Source organism: Trematomus bernacchii, unplaced genomic scaffold (genome assembly GCF_902827165.1).
Source record: "Trematomus bernacchii unplaced genomic scaffold, fTreBer1.1, whole genome shotgun sequence".
NCBI classification, from domain to species: Eukaryota; Metazoa; Chordata; class Actinopteri; order Perciformes; family Nototheniidae; genus Trematomus; species Trematomus bernacchii.
Genome location: NW_022987910.1, coordinates 5,060,592 through 5,082,608, shown reverse-complemented (window position 1 = coordinate 5,082,608; position 22,017 = coordinate 5,060,592). Strand labels below are relative to the sequence as shown.

The following is a 22,017-nucleotide window of genomic DNA, read 5'->3' as shown; positions in this document are numbered from 1 at the left end:
TCAATACTGCTTCGTTTTAGACTATAATAGAAATTAACCCATCAAATAATTATGAATAAAGGATAGACTATTTATATAAAAGAATATAGAATAAAGACATTTACTGCTTTCATAGATATTTAGAAACACCCGTATTTAGCTAAATGTTGTTAGAATGGCAATGCTGATGCTGCATTCGAGTTCTGTAAGTAAGTATGTTCTTGTCAGCACTGAAATATAATTATTGCGAATATTAAAGAATTACAGATAAATCAAAACTGAAACTGTGGCTCATGGTATCTTTTACTTTAGTTTGAAAGTGGCGTAAACGAACTGTTGACACATTGAATGACACAAATGTGAATTATACATAAATAAGCCAATGTTATTACATTTCCAATGTGAACTACAAGGGTATTAACAGGATTTCGGACACATACATAACATGTGAGGGATTAACAGACCACAAGTCATTATATTTCTGTTATTCCTAACCCAATTTTTTTCTGACCACTCTGTCGGGTTGTTTATTTCCCCTGAGCAGAATTCCTATATGGCCAACTACAAGCGAAGGCAACACAATGACGTAGCACGCAGCTGCCGTGTTTGGTTGTGGACGAAGAAAATAAGCTAGGAAGGAAACCTCTAGCATCGTAGATAAACACCCTGAAGAGGTGTGAACCCAGCGAGCAAACAGCTGTCACAACACCAAGAGAACAGTAAAAAAGACCCGATTGAGTCCTTCAAACACCGAGGGTCAACATGTCTGAGACATACGGTATGTGTGTTCGGGGCGACAGGCAGTAATTTCATGATGGCTAGCCGTCACTGCTCTGTGGTGTGATGAGACAGACTGGCTCTTAGCAACGATGCTAGTTAGCTAGCTATAAGATTAGCTTAGGTTAGCTGCGGGCTGCCAGCTCACCGTGTCTTTTGGTTTTGATATTGATAGTTACGTTTGCTTCTTACATTTAATTTCAGTGAAACTGGTGTACTTTAACGTTAGGTGTATATTATATTAACTGGCACCTCTGTCTTATGATGGCGGAGTGCATTGCTTCCTTATACAGTAATGATAAAACAAATGGTGATACATTTACAGGTGAAAGTTGGACAAACTTCAGACTCAGAGCTTCATACATGTTGACACATACAACATATGTTTTAAGACTCTGGGGTAAGCTAATTGAAATTCCAGCAGAGGCAGCAAGATTATTGCATTCAGTCTCAGGTGATGTGTACTTTTGGGGCAAGTTAGCTCTTAGCTACAAGGCCTATGAGGAAGTTAACTGCGGCTGATCACCCCTCAGTTACCTGTGGAGCAGCAGCTTTTAGGTGTGTCTGTTTACATCGTGAATCCAAGGAACTGCGCATCTGTATTCAGACACTTCAGACTATACATCACAAGATAAAGCTGAGAGAAGGTAGTAGAAGGTATCACATGTCTGTACACATTGACATTATGACAGACCACCAGTACTACTCATCAATTATTCTGCATACATGCATTCAACATGACACTTGCCTGATAGAATCAATAGTACAATTGGCATGACACTGTAGACCCAGTTATTTTGAAATGGCCCACCATCATCTTCTCTTATAGCACTCTCACTCGCACACACTCACTCTCCATCTGCTTCTACTGGTACCCTGTCTCCTTCAATCCTTGATGAAACGTTATCCCAGTGGGCAGTATTTAGGTAAAAGTGCAGCGGTAATTGTAGCTGTAATAGCCTTTTATTGATTTCTTCCTCACTCCTGTGCTGTCTCCTCTCCGGAAGGGCCAGTAGTGGAACTGGATCATCAATATGAATACACTTTGTAAATGGGCCAAGATGGAATTCATTAAATTGTTAAAATCTATTTGGTCTTTGGTCCATATGGCACTCTTTCATTAGTTTAAACTGTGTAGTTGCAGAATGTGGTTTATATAGATGGAAACATATTATAATGTGGCTTAAAATCCAGTTAGTCATTTTAATTAGACTGATTCTACTTTCAAAGGAAACTATACTAGAAAATAAGTTTGATGTTATTATTTATTAATTGTTGATGGACAACTTGGATAACCTATTTCTATAGTCCATACAGCTTCAACTAATGCTGATACATGTTTAATATAGGTTATTTTATCAATAATCTTTTTCGTTAATGGCCCTTGTATATAATATTGGAAAATGTCCATGCTGAATTTAAAGGATAAAAACAGACATTAATGTTGCTTGCCATTGATTTAGACTTTTGTTACATTTGACTTTTTCATGTTTAATTATTTGTAAAATATAGTTTCCAGTTTACATACTTTCCTTCTGTCTTGTGCAATAAGACAAACATTTCATGTAACTTGAAGTTCAAATTCCCTGTGCACTTTGTCCTTCGATCAGAGGACATATCATCAGGCATAAACCTCGGATAGATCTGGGCCCCAAGATTGTTAAGTGTTGTCACAGTGTGAGCGAATGCAGATAACAGTGTTAGTCAGTTCTCTCAGGGGCTATTTAATATTGATGTTTAAAGAATGCAATTGCCTAAAAGGCTGCTGCTGAGAGGGTAGTGCTGCATTCTTCTCTCCCCATTGCTTTGACATATTGACAGCTTGATTGTTGTATGCAGATCTCGCATGGGAATCTGTGATGTCTGGGAAGACGCTGAAAAGCTGAGGCAAGCTTTTAAAAGGAGCTATTAGCTTTTGATTCTGTCAGTCCTGCTTTCACGACCAGTCACGATGTGTGTTTGTAACGTTGAGGAAAAGCTGTTTGGCTTCTTTGCTTTGCTTTAGCAATCCTGTTACCGTGAATATGACCTCTAGCTTGTGTTGCTTAAGGAAACATCCGCCTCACTAAACAAAGGTGTACCATAAACTGAGCTGGCGGTGGTTTGTGTCATTCGATGAAGGTCGCTCTAAGCACACTCACATACCACATTTAAATGCCTGACAGGAACTAAAGATCAGTTTCATATGCTCATCTGTTTTTTTTTAAACTACTGTTTCTGTTGACTTTGGGTCGGGCTGAATACTTACAGGATGTTTACCCGACTGGTAATCTTAACAGGTGTCACTAATCATTGGCAAGGCCAGCTGTTTTGCCTGCAGAGGAAGCGCTTAAGATTGAACCACATTTGCATCTCTTTAAATCCAGTTTAAGCAGGCTCTCAGGAGAAAATGTGTAATTTAAAATTGTGATTTCACTCTCTCAGTCTGAGGAATACTCCCCGCCCTCGGATTTCCTGGCCTACTTTTACTACCTTTCTAATGCATTACTCACAGACACAGAGTTATGAATCAGTCACATACACGCACACTTAGAATTTTCCTCAATCACCACATTGTTTCATAACTTCGTATATGTAAATGTCCCCTGCACTATCTTTGGTCACAGCACACAAAGGCCGTCTGTCCTCTGGCTGGCTTTGCATGTCAGGGGCCCGAGTCATTTGGGCTCTGGATCATGCGTGGGTTGGGTTGTACTCTCCAGAGCAAGGGTCCACTCTCCACAACAACATCTGTACAGCCAGCTGGCCGCGGTCATTCGATCCCTCTGCAAGTCCCTTTACCTAAGCCTCGTTCAATAACTTAAAAGCTTTGGCTCTGCTCTAATGACATGTATTATTAAGTGTTCAAGGCTTCAAACACAGTCGTTTTCCACCTGAGTTAAACAGGCCCATTCAATCAGAATCATAAGGAGAAGGTTATACTGATTACATGCGAGGCTCTGTGATTAGAAGGCTAATTTGGGGTTGTCGGATACTGTGCAGGTAGAAACTCAACGGGATTAGAAGTGCACAGAGCAGCGGGTTCAGATTCTCCTCTGACGTCGGTGTTGCATTGAGCTTTGCCTTCTCTTCCTCTCTTGCAGACTTCCTGTTTAAGTTCCTGGTAATTGGCAGTGCTGGGACGGGGAAATCCTGCCTCCTCCACCAGTTCATTGAGAACAAGTGTAAGTTTGACCTCATTAAAGCCTATTATTCCTATCCGGTGTGTATTAGAGTGAATACATAAATGTGCTACACAAACTTTACTTCGTCACAATTAGTATTGTGGATTTGATAGATTTTCAGAAATGTTATTCATTGTCTACCATGTGCAAACCAAAATGATATGATTAATAAATGGCTTTTACAGACTCCTAACAGTCACAGTAGTAGTAATGCAACTGTTTTACTCCGCATAAGCAATTAATTTTGATTTAAAAAAACATCTTCAATTCCGATCAGGTTTTCTATTTACTCAATACATATCTGATGGCTTCTGTCGCTATTATTTATGTCTGTTTTTTTTTTTCTGTATAGTTAATTCTAATAAAACACCCCAATTAGCAATGGCTTAAAAAAAGTAATCTACTCTCCTCGAGCTGTCAGAATGCGGTACATTGTTCAACTGTCTATTATAAACCTATAATCCACACTATCTGTCAAAACAAAACATTTGTTTGTTGTTACTTTAAACTTCAGAACGGTTAAGATAGTTGATAAGCGAATAACCAAGCCAGTTAGCGCTAAGCATGTCCCATAATTAAAACTTGTTTCACTCACACACATGCTTGTTTTAATTTGATTAAAGCCGTGTCAAGTCCCTGTGCTGTCACCGGAGAGAGAGAAAGGGAGGGCGGGTTGAGACAGTGTTCATCTCATGTAAACATATGAAGACGAGAGCTTAGGGTTTTCAAACAAGCACAGACCTCAACATATTAAAGATGATGTATCGTTTTGTACACACAGCTCAAATGAGTCTTCACAATGGCTTCTTTTCAAATCACTTTGCCAGGGAAAATACATAATGTCATAATACGCAACACCTGTGCTGTACTATAATGTCACGTTGTCTTGCTTTTCACTCTCTTATTTTTCCTGTTTCAGTTAAGCAGGACTCAAACCACACCATCGGCGTTGAGTTTGGTTCCAGAGTCGTCAATGTTGCCGGAAAGACGGTCAAACTGCAGATCTGGGACACTGCCGGGCAGGAGCGATTCCGGTAACTGTCTGCAATATTTCCTGCTTAGGGTTTGGCAAACCTTTTTAGAAATACAACATGACCCACATGCTGTCGTTGGGCAACGTCCAACTTTAAACAGTTACCCGCAGTTTCATGTGGAGATGTCACAGACTCTGAGCAGCTCCACGGGAGAAATGATGTCCTTGAACGATGATTTAGTTAAAAGCGAGGGATAGCTTTCCCTTCACCTTCCCCAGTTGGGGAAGGTGAAGGGAAAAGTTGTTCATATTTTTCTGTTCTGTATTCTCTTCACAGTTCTGTTACGCGCAGCTACTACAGAGGAGCAGCTGGAGCGCTCCTGGTTTATGATATTACCAGGTAAACAATCTTTATACTAACTGTCCTTCTAACTTTCCACTAACTAATTCCACTACAAATTTGTGTAACAGAATAAACATTTACAAAAAGATGTAAATCCCATATAGTTGGATATAGACACAAGCATAGGTTCCTGCAAGTGCATATACATAATTATTCAAAAGTAACTTTAAAAACAGAAAACACAACATTGTAGTTGGCTATTTACAGCAATGATATTTTGAGGTGTTGAAATTGGATGTGGCTAGACTTGTAATTTAAATGCACTGACCCATGAAGCTTAACTGTAAATGGTATTTCACTTTTTTACGAGTGCCTATTATTGTTGTTTTGAGTCTGTGAAGCCTTTTCCACGTCCCTTCCACCTCCAGAAATTGAGCAATTAAATGACCATGCACTGAGGCGTACACAATATGAATACCAGATCCCACTCACTGGTGTGTATTTCGTAAACTCTGTGTAGCGACAGAGGGGTTGTGAAATCAATATGAAGTGAGTGCGGTAATGCAGAGAGACAGGAATGTAATACAGTTTGTGTTTGTGAGAGTGTACGGGCTCTTGTGGAGGGAGAGTGGCAGCAGCTGTAATGTAAAGGCTGACAGCAGCAGGCGGGAAAGCTAAGGTCCATCACTGTGTCATCTGAGGAAAAAATAGGGGAGAAAACTGCATGCGGAGGAGGAGATGGAAAACAAGAGTGTGAGTGGGAGATGGAGACATTCATCACGTCTCACAGGGAGGAGATTAGCAGGAAGATGGACAGGAGAGTAGTCTGAAGTGAGAGAGAGAGTCTGTGAATCAGATGCTGCTGCTGCCTGTGATTCTGGAGTGACGTCATTCTGTTAAAGCAGCTGTTAGACATCATTCTACTGGCCTCATGTTACCATGGACACCCGGGACCGGTCTCCATGGTGACCGGTTGCTTTAACCCCAAGAAGTTTCCATGAAGGCTGTGTGATGGTCGTCACTGCCCAACAGACTGCTCTATGTAATAATTAATCTCATCCAGTGGGCAGCAGGGAACAAAACAGACCAGGTCTCAGATGGAATACTTTAAAACAATAGGAATACTATTAAACTACTAATACTACTTTTTTTTCAAGCAAGTTTCTTTGCATATCAAATTGCTTTAAATAGTATCATGTTTCAAAGTTTGTTTTTCTCTCTGTTACCAGCAACCCAAACATGTTCTTTTTTGAGGGGAAGCACAAATACAGACAGAAATCCAAGTAAAGACTTAACAGTTGGATTTGTTTGGTTAGTTATGCACATTGTTTTTGAGGAAAATATATTGCCCTGATAAATATTTCACTATATATTGCTCATATTGATAAATACTTTAAAGACCCAGTCCTTGTGATATTTAATCAAGATTTAGTCATAATCTGGGCAGCTCTTTAAATAGTATTTTGTCATTGAATGGAAATAACTTGCTTTAAGTTTTCATACCTATAAAGTAAGAGGCTACTATTTGAGCAACAAAGTTGAAGTTAGTTATTAGTTTAATTTGATAAATGTAAATGTAATATTATTCACAAAAAGTGAATAGTACTTTAAAAGCCTACATATACAATGTCCTGTCATAGATAGATAAGTACTTTATTGATCCCAATTTGGGAAATGTTTGTGTTGCAGCAGCATAAAAAACAAGGCGATAAGATAAGAGAAATTAAGACACTAGAAACAGTCCAAAATGTTTCTGAATAGAAATTAAATAGCATTAAAAAGTACCAAAAAAATAAATATATACATAAGAAGCTATGGAGCTCATTTGGACATTTCAGGTGATGCTGATAGGGACAATTATTTGAACTTATAATAATAAATAATATTTGTATAGTTCTTTTCTGGGACTCAAAATGACTTTACAACTATTTGCCCTCTCCTGTCCTACAGTCGGGAGACGTACAATGCCCTGACCAACTGGCTGACAGACGCACGGACCCTGGCCAGCCCCAACATCGTCATCATCCTGTGTGGAAACAAGAAGGACCTGGACGCAGACCGGGAGGTGACCTTCCTGGAGGCGTCGCGCTTCGCTCAGGAGAATGGTAACTAATGTTAAACCTTTCTCACTTTCCGGTGTCCTGCTGTTTGTGTTATCGTCTTTGTTAATCTGTATGCTTGCTGCTCACAAGTTGTGCCCGGCCAGCCTTGTTCTTTGTTTGACCTTCTGTCCTTTTGACTCTTTCTGTTTATCGTCACCTTGAGGGTGTGTTTTTGTATGCCACTACACTGGTGACAGCCTCGGTCGTAGAGTTGATGTTTTTGGGTTGTCCGTATGTCCCACTCTAGTGAAAGTGATTTGTCGAAAGTTCTTCAATCTGGCATTAATATCCCAATTGATATATATTTGTACATCAATCTGGATATTAGGAAGACCGGATTAGAATGTAGTGGTCGATGGTCAAGGTCACTGCGACCTCACAAAACAAGATTTTGGAAATACCCCAACATTATCCTCTTTTTTTTTTAGAGAGAGACATGAATGTTAGCTGCTTCTTGATTGGTTGTTGGACGGCCACAAAGGGTTCATTTCAGTTTGACTCTTTTTTTTTTAGAGCTGATATTCCTGGAGACCAGTGCTCTGACAGGGGAGAATGTCGAGGAGGGTTTCCTGAAGTGCGCTCGCATCATCCTCAACAAGATAGAGTCAGGTATGCTGAGTCATAACTTCTTGTTGATCCGTCTTCATTCTGCTCTACATCTTAACGTCCTTGTTGCTGACGCTCCTCCTCACGGTTCTTTTCCCAGGTGAGTTGGACCCGGAGAGGATGGGTTCAGGGATCCAGTACGGAGACGCTTCGTTGAGGCAGCTGCGACAGCCGAGAGGCACCGCCACACCCGTCAAACAGCAGTGTAATTGCTAGGGTTCGGGGCCCCCCCCCCCTCCCCTCAGCCCACAGGCCCACACAGACAGCACCCCCCCTACAGGTCAGTGGCATGTCGTCAACTCAGACTGCAGGATCTTTTAAATGAGTGACTTGATCTAAACTCTTTTTTAACCTGCCTCACCTTCTTGTGCTCTCTTCTCCAGGTGTTTTTTGGTGTGTGTGACCCTTCTCTCTGTAGTCTCACACACCTTGCATCACCTGGCAACCCCTGACCCCTGACCTCTGGTAAGACTCTCTACTTCTAACCTGAGGGGGGCCAGCTGTGCCCTTGTGTCTGGGCAGGGAAACCCCTCAGTGTGAAGACGATAAGATCACAAAGAAGAGAACAAAAATGTTTTCCCTGTGACTTACCAGAGAAGGACGAGTCGAGGGTTGTGTGTCGACTGCCCTGCTGTTTATCTGTGTGTTTCATTCTGGTTTCAGTAACACCGACATGCTTCATACGATTGCATATCATTGTTTCTAAATTATTATTGGTGATCTATTTTGCGCATACTCATTGTTCAACATATCTGGAATTGATTCATTATAACATCTTAAGAGTTTTTATATTGGTAAAGTCACCTGTTGATTTAGCTTTTTATGTGTTTTATTTAACTGTACTGTTCAGCCTGTGATTGATGGTGATGTGAGTAACAGTCCAAACACATCCTCTTAAAAAGTTAAGAATGTAGATATTGAAAAACAGATGCATCCGTTGTGAATGTGTCTGCAGCTTTTTCTGATCCAAATGGAAACAGTTGAGCTCAAACATGGTAATTCTAATTGTAAAGTCATACAGACCCAGATTTAGAGCCCTGTGTGTTTTACGTTGAGTCATTTGACATTTTGATTCACTTTAAAATGCACTATTGTGACATAGAGTGTTGGCCATAGTAATACACTTGATATTGTGGATCTACAGTATATTTTCCCTACTCACCACGTCTGTAAACTGGAGGGGAAGCCTCCCATCACTCCACACACTCCACACACTCCTGTGGGTCAGGTTTAAAGCACAAAAGAGAGGTTTTGCTCTTGATTTAACTCCAAAGTTCCCAAAGTCTGCAGCCTCAGATTTATCTCGTGATAAAATCCCAGCGTCTCTGGTCCTATCCCGGTGTAAGGTTAAGAAAGGGTCATCATTTTTTGAAAAACTAACAATGCCTTTGACTCCTCCTGCTGGGCTTTTTCTCCATTTTCTTTCCTTTTATTCACGCTGCACATTCTGTGACGGGGGACGTCACAGGAAACCACAGTTGTTTGGGGAAAGTTTCACTCTGCCCACTCAGTTCCCTCGTACAGACTGGACTATGTTTAATACAAGGTTGCAAGAGCGCCATGATACAAATCAGGATGCTGCTTGTTAAGTAGTTTTTACTTTTCTTTGTCAAGCAGAGAAGCAAATCTGTTCGTGTAAACAAAATGTCTTTGAGTTTCTGAGCCGTCCCAGATGGTGATTTCTCTTTAGAACAGACCCTGTGCTGCCCCAAAGGGAAGCAGGGAATTCCCCCTGAAGCATGGTTTCCTCTTTGCAGCACTGACAGCATGGTTTGTGGTGCTGCGGGAGGAGGAGGAGGTTTGCGAGTCGATAACTTAAAAACATCCCGCCCAACTGTTGAGTCAAAGGCACTGCTTCTGTCTGAACCGCTGACTGAATCTCCAAGAGGAGATCAGAACACACATATTTCTCACGTCTTCTCCTCAACTGTTAGCATATGTCCTCCCAGACAAACCATATGCGTTATAAGCCCAAGTGAGCCAGCACACTGAAGGGAGAAAGCGGGTTTTGCAAACATAAGATAGTATAGGATATCAAGAGACAGATGGTCAAAGATTTATTTAGTTTTCATAAAATATTGGCATTGGTGGAAAGTCTGTCTCCTTCTGCAAGTGCACTTTTACTTTTGAATGTTCATGTTTTGTTTATATGCTGCAACTCTAGAATTGTACATTTTATTTTACTTGAACAGTATACTGTAATAAAGATTTTAATTGTAGATGTTATCATTTTTTGCTAAATAACAACTGAGATTCTTGATTTGATTTCCTTGTTTCTGCTGGCTGCTGACTGAGGTTTGTTTATCGCACCCTGCTGAGGTGTTTGTGGCAATGAAAGGATGTTCACCTGAACTGTACAACCATCAGCAGCAGCTCTGACATTCAAAAGGTGTCTTTTTTTGTATTCCCTTATCAAGTCCTATAAATGCTGTTGAGCCAGAGTCAAATGGCTTTCTCATGTATGTATGTATTGTACAGTTCATTATCAAAATAGCCATATGATAAGAATCACTTCCTGTCTTGGTTTAATCGTGATGAATGCAATCCTACTCAGTTGTTGCTTAGTAACTAATGTAATATAATCAACCCAAAATACTACTGTACATCTCAAGTAACATATGCTGTAAATAAGATTTGTCTATTGTCCATTTAAGGGTGAGTGTTGCTCATTGATTGTAATGAATATGCAATTCCCAGTAAACTGCTTGTTTTTTCAGTCCCTCCCTCTCCCTGTCTCTGGATGGTTCCATCTGTGTCTTGTCTCTAAGCAACTGCAGGTTCCTGTTAAAGTGCTCACTTGGCTGCCCAATGGACTATAAATGCACCACATCCTAAATATATGTAGTCCTCACTTCTATATTTTAGCTCTCCTATGAGCAGTAACTTATTTCACCTCAGGTTTATAGGCAGCTGACGGCACAGAGCCTGAATTTAACAATAGAGTCCATGTACGTGATTGATTTGCTTTGTCTTCCATTCTTCAGTGGAGTCATTTCTCTCAAAGGCAGTCAGGGTAGGATATCAGAGGACTCGTGAGATGAAGAGTAAATGTCCTCTGTGTCCAATAGTCTGGATTTATGTTCTCTGGTCGATGGAGCAGCAGATAGAGTGGTTTAATGTAGCCGGAGTGGATATATCGACTGATTCATTGATCATGGATAGGCTGTCAGAATGACCTCATAACCAAATTGCATAATTGACTGAGGCAGAGCTGATTGTATACCACTAGATGGTGCTAAAGCATTAAGATATATAAAACTATCCTTGCTTATTGCACTTAGAGCTTTAATCGTTTTTTTAGTCATTTAAAAAGCTGTTCTTGTTAAGCCGATTTTAAGGTAAATATTCTAACCAGGATATTAACTACATAGTTAACATATCATGCAGTAAAGTCTTATCTAATTTCCTAGCGATATATCATTAATTAGAAGCAGATATGGTTGATCATCATGTATCACTTCATTTGTTTATTTTATATATTTACATATAATGGGACGCATTGTGGGAAGTTGAACCAGAGACAGAAATACAAACAAGCACACGTCTTCCATCAACAAACTCACAGGGGACAAGGAAGCATTACATATTTCACAATTGCCTAATGATTAAAAAAAAAAATACAAAAGTCCAACAACAGTAACATTTGTAACCACCTTCGTGACTGGATAAAGTAAAATCAGAGTATGACAAGATATTTCATAAACATTGAAGTCCAGCAAAGGGAAATGCATAAAAGCAGCTTTTCTTTTCTCAAAGTTCATGAAGCTTGGAGGAGTATGTTAAAAGCCAATTTGTTTTACGCAATGGCAAAGGAATTATTGATTTCACACAAGTAAATACTCCTCAGATCTAGTGAGCAAGAACAACTCTTTCTGGAATGCATTTGTTATTTTTATAATATTCAACATACGCCAGATACACTGTACGTAAACACCATACAAAGCAAACTTCACAGTACTGCTTGAATGTAAAATACACGTTCTACGTCCAGGTCTTTATTTCCTTCTGATTGGGTTTTTAAGTGTGACCAACAAGCACCACGAGTAGCATCAAATGATCACGATGGTTTTCTATGCAGTGAAAACAATTACCACATCTGGAGCGCAGCTATCCGAGCTAACATAGGATACACTGCTGATCGTTATGGGCCATGAGAGGAGGGCACAGGTTACCATAACACACCTTCACAATGACACTCATCCTGAGTACACTCCATTCAATGATCAACTTCCTGTTGAGGCTCAATTGCTCTGAAGGGCTTTCTAGTTGTGGTTTGCTTGCACTATGATCCAGATTGATAAATCTAATAGCACGTCACTAACACAGTCTTTCTTTATAGTAATGGCTGTTTCAGGCAGAGGCTCTTTCTATGAGGTGCTTGTTAGTTACAGTAGTGTCATTAAATGAAGTTAATGTTAATCTTTATTTGATTTATTTATATATAAAGGGAGAGGAGGAAAAGGCAGTAAACAGAGGCAAAAGATGATTGGAACTAAGGCGGTTTGTGAAATGCTAACATAATGAAAGGTTAACATGTTGAAATGTAGAGCCTCTTAATACTGGGGGACTTCATTGGAAATGCAGAGTACTGCAACATATAGAGCGCTGTCACACACAGGCTACTGGAACCTCCGAATCATAAATGTTATCAATATTGTGCATTTCTAGTTCTAAAAACAGCTGTCCTGAAGTTTTGAAAGAGTGAAGGATTGGTGGGAAGGTAGGAAGAATGGTTTTCTGTATTTTACTCAAGCGACTGCAGCATGAGGAGCTGCTTGAGCACCTTGGTCTGACTGGTCTCCCTGATCTCTCCCGCCAGGAACATCTCGTCCACCACCGTGTAAACCTTGGAGTGACACAGGAAGTGCATTAGAGGGTGGACATGGTGATGAGGAAAGGAGAGGATTCAGGCAACTAAAATAAAACAATAATACAGATGCAACATTTAGCATCGTTGGACCTGAAACCAAAGTGACATTATCTTCTTCCTGGAAACTCCTCATCGCCTAACCTGTGGTCATCATTACCCAACTCCACCTTTGTGTCATCAAAACGACAATATAACTGCTGGATGACTAAATATAGAGATTATCAACGTGGCAAATATACTGGGATGAATCAGTCCTTGCCACACACCTGACAGAAGAGAGCGGCTGAGCTTGTGAATTCGTTTTGTCCTCGGAGCAGCAGCAGTAAATCAGTGAATTAAAAAGTCGATTTTTCCTATTTGTCTACGTGTAACATGTCCAATGTGGGCGATGGAGTTCAGAGATGCTTGTTGCTTAGCATTTCCCTCGATGCAAAAAGATATATCCATCCCTTATTAAAATGTGTAAGATGGAGGCGTCTCCCACTCATGTCCACTGGGTGACAGAACTTATGATGTTTCTCCACATGGAGAAAATAAAGTATACTTTGGGTGGCTCCACTTGTAAATTCTATAGGACCTGGCAACCATTTTTAACGTACATGGAAAGTTTGAAACTGCCTCCTCTTCCCTAACTGATCAAAAAAAAAAAAAAAAAACGGAATTAGAACACAGATTTTCTGTAGTCAACCATGATTAACATGTATCTCGACCTTGTCATGTTTTTTTTTTGTCTTTTATGTGTGCTGTGTTTTCAACCATCCGTTTGTTTATTATTTTAAAATATTTTTGTACAATTAATCTGGTCTTATTCTGTAGGGGGGTGGGGGGGGGCTAACAAAAAATGGACAACCTGCACTTTTTTGTCACTGAAACTGAAACTGTATGTGTTGTTAAAGAAAAAGGAAAATAAAGTTTATAAAAAATAAATGTGTAAGATGAATCTTTATGAATGACTGTTTCCATGGCAGTGTAATGAAAGTGACATTTTCTTATTTGCCGTTTGCACTCTCATTCTTTTAAAAGGCGTTTGATAAAATAATGTAATAATATCACAAATCATATAACCTTACTATGTATGTCCTTACCTTGTAGAAGTTGAACACAAGGTCCAATTCACACACGTTGTGGAAATATTCATTCAGCACCTTACAGGAAATAAAAACATCAAGACAAACATTTAATTTAATCATACATCATCAGCCAGGAAATAAAATACTGTGAGAAGACTTAAAGGAGAGGTGTCATGCTTTTCCGGTTATTACCCGTCCCCTTGTGTGTTATGAAGGTTTTTATGCATGTAAACGGTGTGCAGAGTCAAAACCCTCAAAGTACACCCTGTAGCGAGTAAAACTCTAACACAGAAAATACCTCCCCAAAACGCCTCGTTGGAGATACGTCACTGTCCATTTGATTCTTCCGGGTACGGCATGATGTCATGCCGTACCCGGAACTAAATGGACCAATCCGTGGAGCCGTTACGTTACGTCCGCGGAGCCGTTACGTTAAGCCCCCGCTGATTGGTCCAAATTGACCAATCCACGGACTTCCTCACACACACATCTGTGTGCAGGGAGCAGGGAGCTCTGCTGATTTCTCCTCCCTGGCTGCAGGCTGATAACAGACAGTTGGGATCGCGGCCAAATTCTCTCTGCAGACCCATTCTCACAGCGTTTATCAACCTTTTTCTTACTCAATATCAAGCCACACTTATTGTTTTTACTTCAGCTGTGACTTTGTGTGTGCTCAGGATGAGTTTGGCTGTGTTTGGCTGTGTATCGCTAACAAGGAAACAACACCTCCACGGAGCTCAGCGCGATTCACAACGTCGCGACCAATCAGAGCACACTGTGCTCACAGGGAGGGTGGGGGCTGGAGCTATTGGAGCTACAACGAGCCGTTAAAGGCAGAGAGTGAAATTCAGTGAATACACGTAGTTTACAGAGATGCTGTATGAGAAACCAATGCGAGTTTGGAAAAATGCACAATATAAATCTATTCTAGTATACCTCAACAATGGAATTATGATCAGTGGAAACGGCCATGACACCTCTCCTTTAAAGATGTATGGTAATAGTAGGATCTTAATGTAAGAAACTAGTGCAGACATAAAAAGACACAGCTGAGTCAGCAGCAGATACCACATCATGACAATGTAAGAAGTACATTTCCACTAACTACATACTTTACATTACATTGCATTTAGCTGACGCTTTTATCCAAAGCGACTTACAATAAGTGCATTCGACTAGGAAGATACAAACTTGAAGAAAACAGAATCATATAAGTAAATCAGGTTTCATAGAGCCAACACATTTCAAGTGCTACTCAACTGGCTTTAGATAAGCCAGTCCTTTATTAGTATACAAGTGCTCTGTTAGCAGTTCTTTGTTAGTAATTCTATCGCTCGAACTATCACGAACAATTCAATTATTGATTCATCACGTTTCTACAAGATGTCATTCTGTGGTATAGAGTCATTTGCAAAGGCAGAACAAGTCACCCTTTCTTAAGAATTCGCTTAGCTAACAAGCACCTGCTGTTGTGTCTGTGCTATGTGCAGTTCATCTCTGTTTATCTTAACATTGGTACAGTGACTGAAAATAAATATATTAAAGCTTGTGCAAGCACCATTTAAGACTAGGGTGCATTTAAAGGTCCCATGTCATGGCCATTTCTACTGATCATAATTCCATTGTTGAGGTCTACTAGAATAGATTTAAATTGTGCAATTTTCCAAAATCACATTGGTTTCTCATACAGCATCTCTGTATAGTATGAGTATTCACTGAATTTCACTCTCTGTCCTAAACGGCTTGTTGGAGCTCCTGCCCCCCCCCCTCCCTGTGAGCCCAGTGTGCTCTGATTGGTCGGGACGTTGCGAGGCTCGCTGCTGCAGTGTGAGCTCGCTGGCGGTGTGTTTTCCGGGTCGGCGATACAGCACACACAAATACTCACAGCCGAAGTAAAAACAATAAGTGTGGCTTGATATTGAGTAAGAAAAAGGTTTAGAACGCTGTGAGAATGGGTCTGCGGAGAGCATTTCTCCGCGATCCCAACTCGTCTATTACCAGCGTTCAGGGAGCTCTATGCAAGTCAATGGGAATCCCTGTAGTAGACGAGATAGTGACACCAAGGGATCCTGGTGTGTGAGGTGCTGCGCGGATTGGTCCATTCGGACCAATCCGGTCATTTGTTGTTCATTTGGGTAAGGGCACGTCACGATACCCAGGAAGAAAACATTGGAAAATGAGAAATCTCCAACGAGGCGTTCTGGAGCAGCATAGACAGGTCTTTTCTGTGTTAGAGTTTTATTCCCTACAGGGTTTTTGACTCTGCACACCGTTTACATGCAGAAAAACCTTCATAACACACAAGGGGACGGGTAATAACCGGAAATGCATGACATGGGCCCTTTAAGAACAAACTCACACACATATCTTTAGTCAAACATTAAATCAAATGACCTTCACAGTGTTGTGGATTGTAAAAATGTTACTGTTTGTCTTGGCCAAATTCAAACAGCAGATCATACTGTTAGAGCATTTATAAAATGGAATCTCAATAGCAAAGTAAAAACGCTTTTTAATGTAATAGTTATCTAAAATCCTCTCAGGTCATCAGAGCTGTTAGAGAAATAAAATGTTGCCTGACATTTCAATCTTGGATTTATGGGGTTGGAAAAATTCTGCTACAGCAACAAACCCAGCATGATGACATCAGGTCTGACTCTAACATTCAGTGTATTATGGTGGTGAGTAACGACAGGCTGCCGTGACGTGAAGGACACGTTATGACAGACGCAATGATCAATACAAGAGATGTGTCCCCAGTGCAGGTCACACAGCTTCTGAACGGAGCACTGGAAGTATCATTTTTCATCAAAAGCACTTGTCATAGGTCGTTGGCACTGATGTTCGTACTAATCCACACACAACATATTTAGCTTCATGATTCAGTTTACCAAGAAGACCATATAAAAATGTCCCGGATCAGAATATTGCACAGGGCTTTTATCACATGCCATGCAAAGTTATTTATGCTGTGACTAGCATTTAATTCAAGATAATACATTAATACAAATTGTTTTCTCCCAATATATCTGATGATAACTCGACTGATTTACTTCACTAAAACCTAATTTCACTCCCTATTCAAAGGATGGAAGAATGAAATGTTTAAATAATGAACTGCTATAACAAGGACTCAGATTTTATTACTGAGTATTATTAAGTTTGTTGTTTTTCATTGAAAGGGCATTAGCTTCAACATTTTAAAAGCTATTTCAGTGTTTGTGCAGTTGCTTTCATACTCAGGTAGTAATTGGTGATCGATTTGTTATTTTATTGCTGAAGGCTTATTTCCGACGTCACTAGACCTAGCATTATCTAACACTGGTGATCCAAGTCAATAATGACACACCCTGAACGTAGGAATGAAAAATAAATGTATTCCTTGAATTTGTAATAAAATATACTGTCACGCTAAATAGTTCAACTGTGACTCATCTGTTGGTCATGCAACAATCAAATAATCTGTATTCTGTTGAAGAAAAAGCTTTGTTTGTATCACAGTGATTAAGATGTAACATTGCACTACATTTGACTGCAGTCCATGCTTTCCACTATTATGCAGGTTTGACATTTATGAGCTGACAGACAAGAGTGGAGGGGAAATGTTCTGAAGGAAATCATTAACAGACATTCCTGTAAATAATCAGACCATGATAAGTAAATCATCGTAGTTCACTTACTAAGTCTATATATCATGTGTTGTGCGTGCCAGTTACCTCTACAAAGTTGTGGATTCCTTCGAGGTATGCCAGGTTGTTATCAGTCACGTCCACACAAATACAGAAGTACAGACCAGCGTAACGTCGGTATATGATCTTGAAGTTCCTGAACTGTGGGAACAACACAGATAAAGCCAATTAACAACTTTGTCTCTCATATTATGGCAACAACAGCAGCTTTGCTGGGACTTAAGCTTCCCAGCTTTAAGGTAAAACACACCACAACTGTGGAACAAAATGCATAACAAAACCCATCCAGACAAGGATTTTATTTTTCTGTAGAATGCCACCAATTGTTTAAAAGTTGTTATTTCGAATTGCTTTAAAAAATGTTGAAAATATACTTATAATTTGTTGAAGTAGCTATTGGAAAAGGTTTATAATTTGGAACACACAGGAGTCACCAAATTATTTTACCGGGAAGTAGGCACAAAAGAGATGTTTACAACATTGTGGTTACAGTCAACATACTGTGACTCTTGATAGGATTTACAAAAAGTTCATGTTAAACTGAACAAAGTAACATATTGGGGCATGTCACATAAACATAAAACAATGCATGTATTCAAATTACACGGATTTATCCCATACCTCCACAAAGTTGGTGTGCTTGGCATCCCTGACCGTCACCACAGCATGCACTTCCTCGATCAACTTCTGTTTCTCATCATCATCAAACTGCATGTACCATTTGGCCAGTCGTGTTTTCCCTGCTCGGTTCTGGATGAGGATGAAGCGGATCTGTGTGATACAATTGAGAGAGAAAACCCCCCCCACAAAATGACAAAATTAGATTAGAACAGAAACAAACGACTGCAATATGTGTCCAAAGTCTACGTGATTTGAGACAATTGATAAATCATCATGCACACCAATTAATTATTTGTTTCAAACACATCACATGAATTACATATAAGTGTGTGTAAGGGTAAAACAGGGAAACGTATAACATAATCTTTTAAACATTATCGTTAGGAAATGTATCTTACAAAATGAGGGAAGAAGCATTGTAAAAAAGGTGCGATGAAGCAAGATCAATTTCCATATTTACAGTTAAGACTATAATTAAGAGTGAACCCTCTTTGGCAAATTATTTTTGTTGTTGACACCAGCACATTCCTAGGTCTACTCGTCTAATTTTACTTTGTTGGCTATTGGCTGTCCCACAGTTTAACGATAGAAGACTGTTTTGCAATAGCTATTTCTGAACGTCTAGCAGTAATTCGATGTCGTTTAAGTACCGGTAGCCTTAGCTAAAGTGCAGCTAAACCACACCCATTTATTTTGACAGCTTGCTTGTGAAGGAGACAAAGTTAAAAATGTTTGGCAGAAGACATCCTTTAGCTAAGCAGTAGTCGATATCTGAGATTAAACAGTGTGACTTCAGATCTGTGGCCTTCAGCCTGCTGAGGTAAGCTAACTTACTAGCTAACGTTTTTTCCTGGCTGAATGAAGAGGTTATCTAGCAAACTCTCAAATGCTAGCAAGCTAGCAATCATACGATACTATTTTGGAAAGAAAACAGCGCAGCTTTCAATTGTGAGATACTTACCATTGTCGGTTCCTAAATATGGTCCCAGGAGGCGACAGAATAGCGCGTATCTAAACAATTACGATACGATTTTACATAAATACATCAGTAAATTATTTGACCGCTCTTCCAGCTATCTTCCCGAGCTAAACGGAAGTGCACAACTAGGCAAAGTTGTGTTGGATGATGGGCGATGTAGTTTTTGTTGCAACAGTTAAAGCCAATAGTTCGTTCCATGGAACTACAAGAACCAGCGTCCCTTTCACTTTGTCGCTTGTTGAAACGTACATCGGATCACATGACAAGAAAAGGGCCACTGCTGTTATTTTATGTAGCAGATAAATGATGTCTAATCACACATTGATTATGGGATAATGATTAAAAACATATGGGTGACTCTTGAAACTAAAAGGTGTTGTTCAAATTCAATAACTAAACGTTTTTTCCGCTAATTACTTTTAGAATTGAAGACGTTATGTTTGATTTAAGCAACTTTGCTATCTTCGCTTTTGACTAGCTGCCTGTTTAATTTACTATTGCCTGATATTACATACTTTTACATTCACTGTGATTAGACTAATAACCCTTTGTGTGTCATAGTCTATTACACAACAGCGTTTCACTCACTACCATAGGCCTACTATAAACGACAATTACAGTAGAGCACTTAGAGTCTAAACTTTAAAGCATGCTTACTGTAAAGCTGTTTAACTGTACACAGGTCATTTAAAAATACAATAAAATGTCTAAACAGGGATTTTTCCTTGAGTTTAAGTATTTTCACAGTGTTGTATTGCTACTTTTCACTTAAAACAATCGACACAACTGCCTACTGTATGGTGTAAATGTGTTAACAAATATTGACATGTTGTGTATGAATGCATACATCCCTTTAGTACATTGTTTACCCTCAACAATACACTTATGTACTGCCATTATATTGTTATCCATGTCACTGTGAACTGTGTCCTCACCCATATTCTACAATTAATTTATCGTTTATTATAAATTCATGTTAAGAATGGCTTTTACGATTTGTATAGAATTCACAAGCTTCTCAGCAGAGGAAATAGTCAAATAAAAAACCTCCCTCACCAGCTGCAACATTGAAGTGATGAACACATTATTGGATCAATCATTTTAAATTAATTGGCCATTGTGTCGAATCATTACTTTTTTCCTTTTGTAATTATATTTTCATTACAATGCTTTTGTGCAGGACTGTTAGAGAATGTCTACACTGTGGTAATATTTAGGAAAATGTCAGAATATATGGTACACCACTTTAATAGAGGAATGTGAGTTTATTTCAAATGCAATTCAGTCAAACCATGTTTATCAATTGGACAGCTTTGGGAAATGAGCTGTTTTTCCGTTTTGTGGTGTGTGTTTGCATGTTCCTGTTTCAGCTGCCAGAGGGGAGTAGACTTCGTTTTGAAGAGGTGGTGGGCAGGGTAAGCTGGGTGGTATTGGAGGCCCTGCCCCGACATCAAGCCTAGTAAATGTGTATGCTACCACATTTGTGACACACCTCAGAATAACTTTTAAAAACAATACAGAATGAAAAAAGTTGTTCTACCGGTTATATTTCCACCCTCTTGAGCTTACATCATTTGTAGTGGTTGTTTTCTGCAGAGTCAGGGCTCAGAGTTTTGTTTACTGGTCTGTTTGGGCAGCCTTTCACCGCAGAACATTGCCCAGACAGCTTGGACAGCTTGCCTCTCTGAACGTTTTGGGCGTTAAGGGAGTCAGAGGGGGATGGGGGGACTGTGATTGTCAGGGATTGCACAACTGTGAGTGAAGGAATGTGCTTGCCCTTGGGACCCAGAAATATTCCAGCATCAAATACAAAGACAGTTTTCCGGACAAATACATAAAATATAAGGGGAAATCAACAAACCCATAAATTAAGAGTGTTTCTACAATATGTGTTGGTGTGTACAAGGTAATAACAGCACAACAAATGGTGTTTTAATTAAATATGTCAAATTACCTTACATATCATAATTGAATAGCTAAATTAGCAAAAGTGTTAAGATAGTGTCCAGCCCATGAAAAACAGTGGTAGGAGAGAGGGATTATTCAAAGGAAACTTTGACCCCTACTAATCTTACTGTGTGTTACTGGGGTCATGTAAATATTGCTGAGAACACATTGACTAATGTGATTGGACAGAAGCATGTGGACTTTTTCAAATGGAGGGCAGTGCCCCTTGAACCCTGCCTGACTGTGTATTTAATGGTGGGTCACATTTAAAGCGGTCAAAGCACTCATAGTGCCTTTCAATATAATTTTACATATTATGTTTTATTAATAGAACTTGCAAATAAGTTACTTATGTCTTGTTTTTAATCAACAGCCCAGGAAGTTGAATGTTGCAATATCTTGTACTTTGACTGTTAATAAGATGGCAAGACTCCAACATGTTATCTGTGTGTCATATTCAAAATCAACAAATTGCCTTTCCAGAAGTATTTGTTTTCATACCCGGCAGAGTTAAGATAGCCAGATACTATTGCATGTTTGAGGAAGGAATATGTGGGAGATTCCCAAAGCAAAACACCAAGCATTTGTTTGAACTTTTAGGACAGGCAGTTTGTTTTGTAAAACATTGCATACACTTCTCCAAGTATGTCTTTCTCAGGAAAAATAAATCTTCCATAGGAACTGAAATGTTTTATTATGTCTTGGCTGAAATCATCAAAGGAAGGGGTTATCTACGTGAGTCCTTCGCCAAGAAGATGACTCTGGATAATTAAGACTAACCTTAAAGATGATAGATTTTCCTTGGGTGAGCAATTCGCACATTTTTACTTGTTAGCCACATGGCATTCAAATCTGTAAAAGGGTGACAAAGGGACAATAGGTTCAGTCATGAGACAA

At 39.5% G+C, this 22,017-nt stretch overlaps 2 protein-coding genes across 2 annotated transcripts; one reads left to right on the top strand and one right to left on the bottom strand.

The window, feature by feature from the left end:
* Nucleotides 1–562: 562 nt before the first annotated feature.
* On the top strand, nt 563–10,671 carry rab4b (RAB4B, member RAS oncogene family). Its single transcript, XM_034115094.1, has 8 exons — nt 563–757; nt 3,840–3,920; nt 4,840–4,954; nt 5,231–5,293; nt 7,187–7,341; nt 7,852–7,947; nt 8,045–8,224; nt 8,328–10,671. The coding sequence occupies exons 1-7, from the start codon at nt 742–744 to the stop codon at nt 8,158–8,160; spliced, it is 642 nt and encodes a 213-aa protein (XP_033970985.1). The 5' UTR covers nt 563–741; the 3' UTR covers nt 8,161–8,224; nt 8,328–10,671.
* A 713-nt stretch (nt 10,672–11,384) lies between these two features.
* ap2s1 (adaptor related protein complex 2 subunit sigma 1) lies at nt 11,385–19,302 on the bottom strand. Its single transcript, XM_034115111.1, has 5 exons — nt 19,156–19,302; nt 18,195–18,344; nt 17,601–17,714; nt 13,900–13,959; nt 11,385–12,790 (listed from the first exon to the last, which is right to left on the bottom strand). The coding sequence occupies exons 1-5, from the start codon at nt 19,156–19,158 to the stop codon at nt 12,689–12,691; spliced, it is 429 nt and encodes a 142-aa protein (XP_033971002.1). The 5' UTR covers nt 19,159–19,302; the 3' UTR covers nt 11,385–12,688.
* Between the last annotated feature and the right edge of the window lie 2,715 nt (nt 19,303–22,017).

What these genes read in the sequence shown, in the direction of transcription:
- ap2s1 (XM_034115111.1), bottom strand. An exon ending in AGCACACCAACTTTGTGGAG is followed by an intron (nt 17,715 to 18,194) that starts GTATGGGATAAA and finishes TTGTTCCCACAG; the next exon opens with TTCAGGAACTTCAAGATCAT. An exon ending in GAATCCACAACTTTGTAGAG is followed by an intron (nt 13,960 to 17,600) that starts GTAACTGGCACG and finishes ATTTCCTGTAAG; the next exon opens with GTGCTGAATGAATATTTCCA.
- rab4b (XM_034115094.1), top strand. An exon ending in GCCGGGCAGGAGCGATTCCG is followed by an intron (nt 4,955 to 5,230) that starts GTAACTGTCTGC and finishes TTCTCTTCACAG; the next exon opens with TTCTGTTACGCGCAGCTACT. An exon ending in GCGCTTCGCTCAGGAGAATG is followed by an intron (nt 7,342 to 7,851) that starts GTAACTAATGTT and finishes TTTTTTTTTTAG; the next exon opens with AGCTGATATTCCTGGAGACC.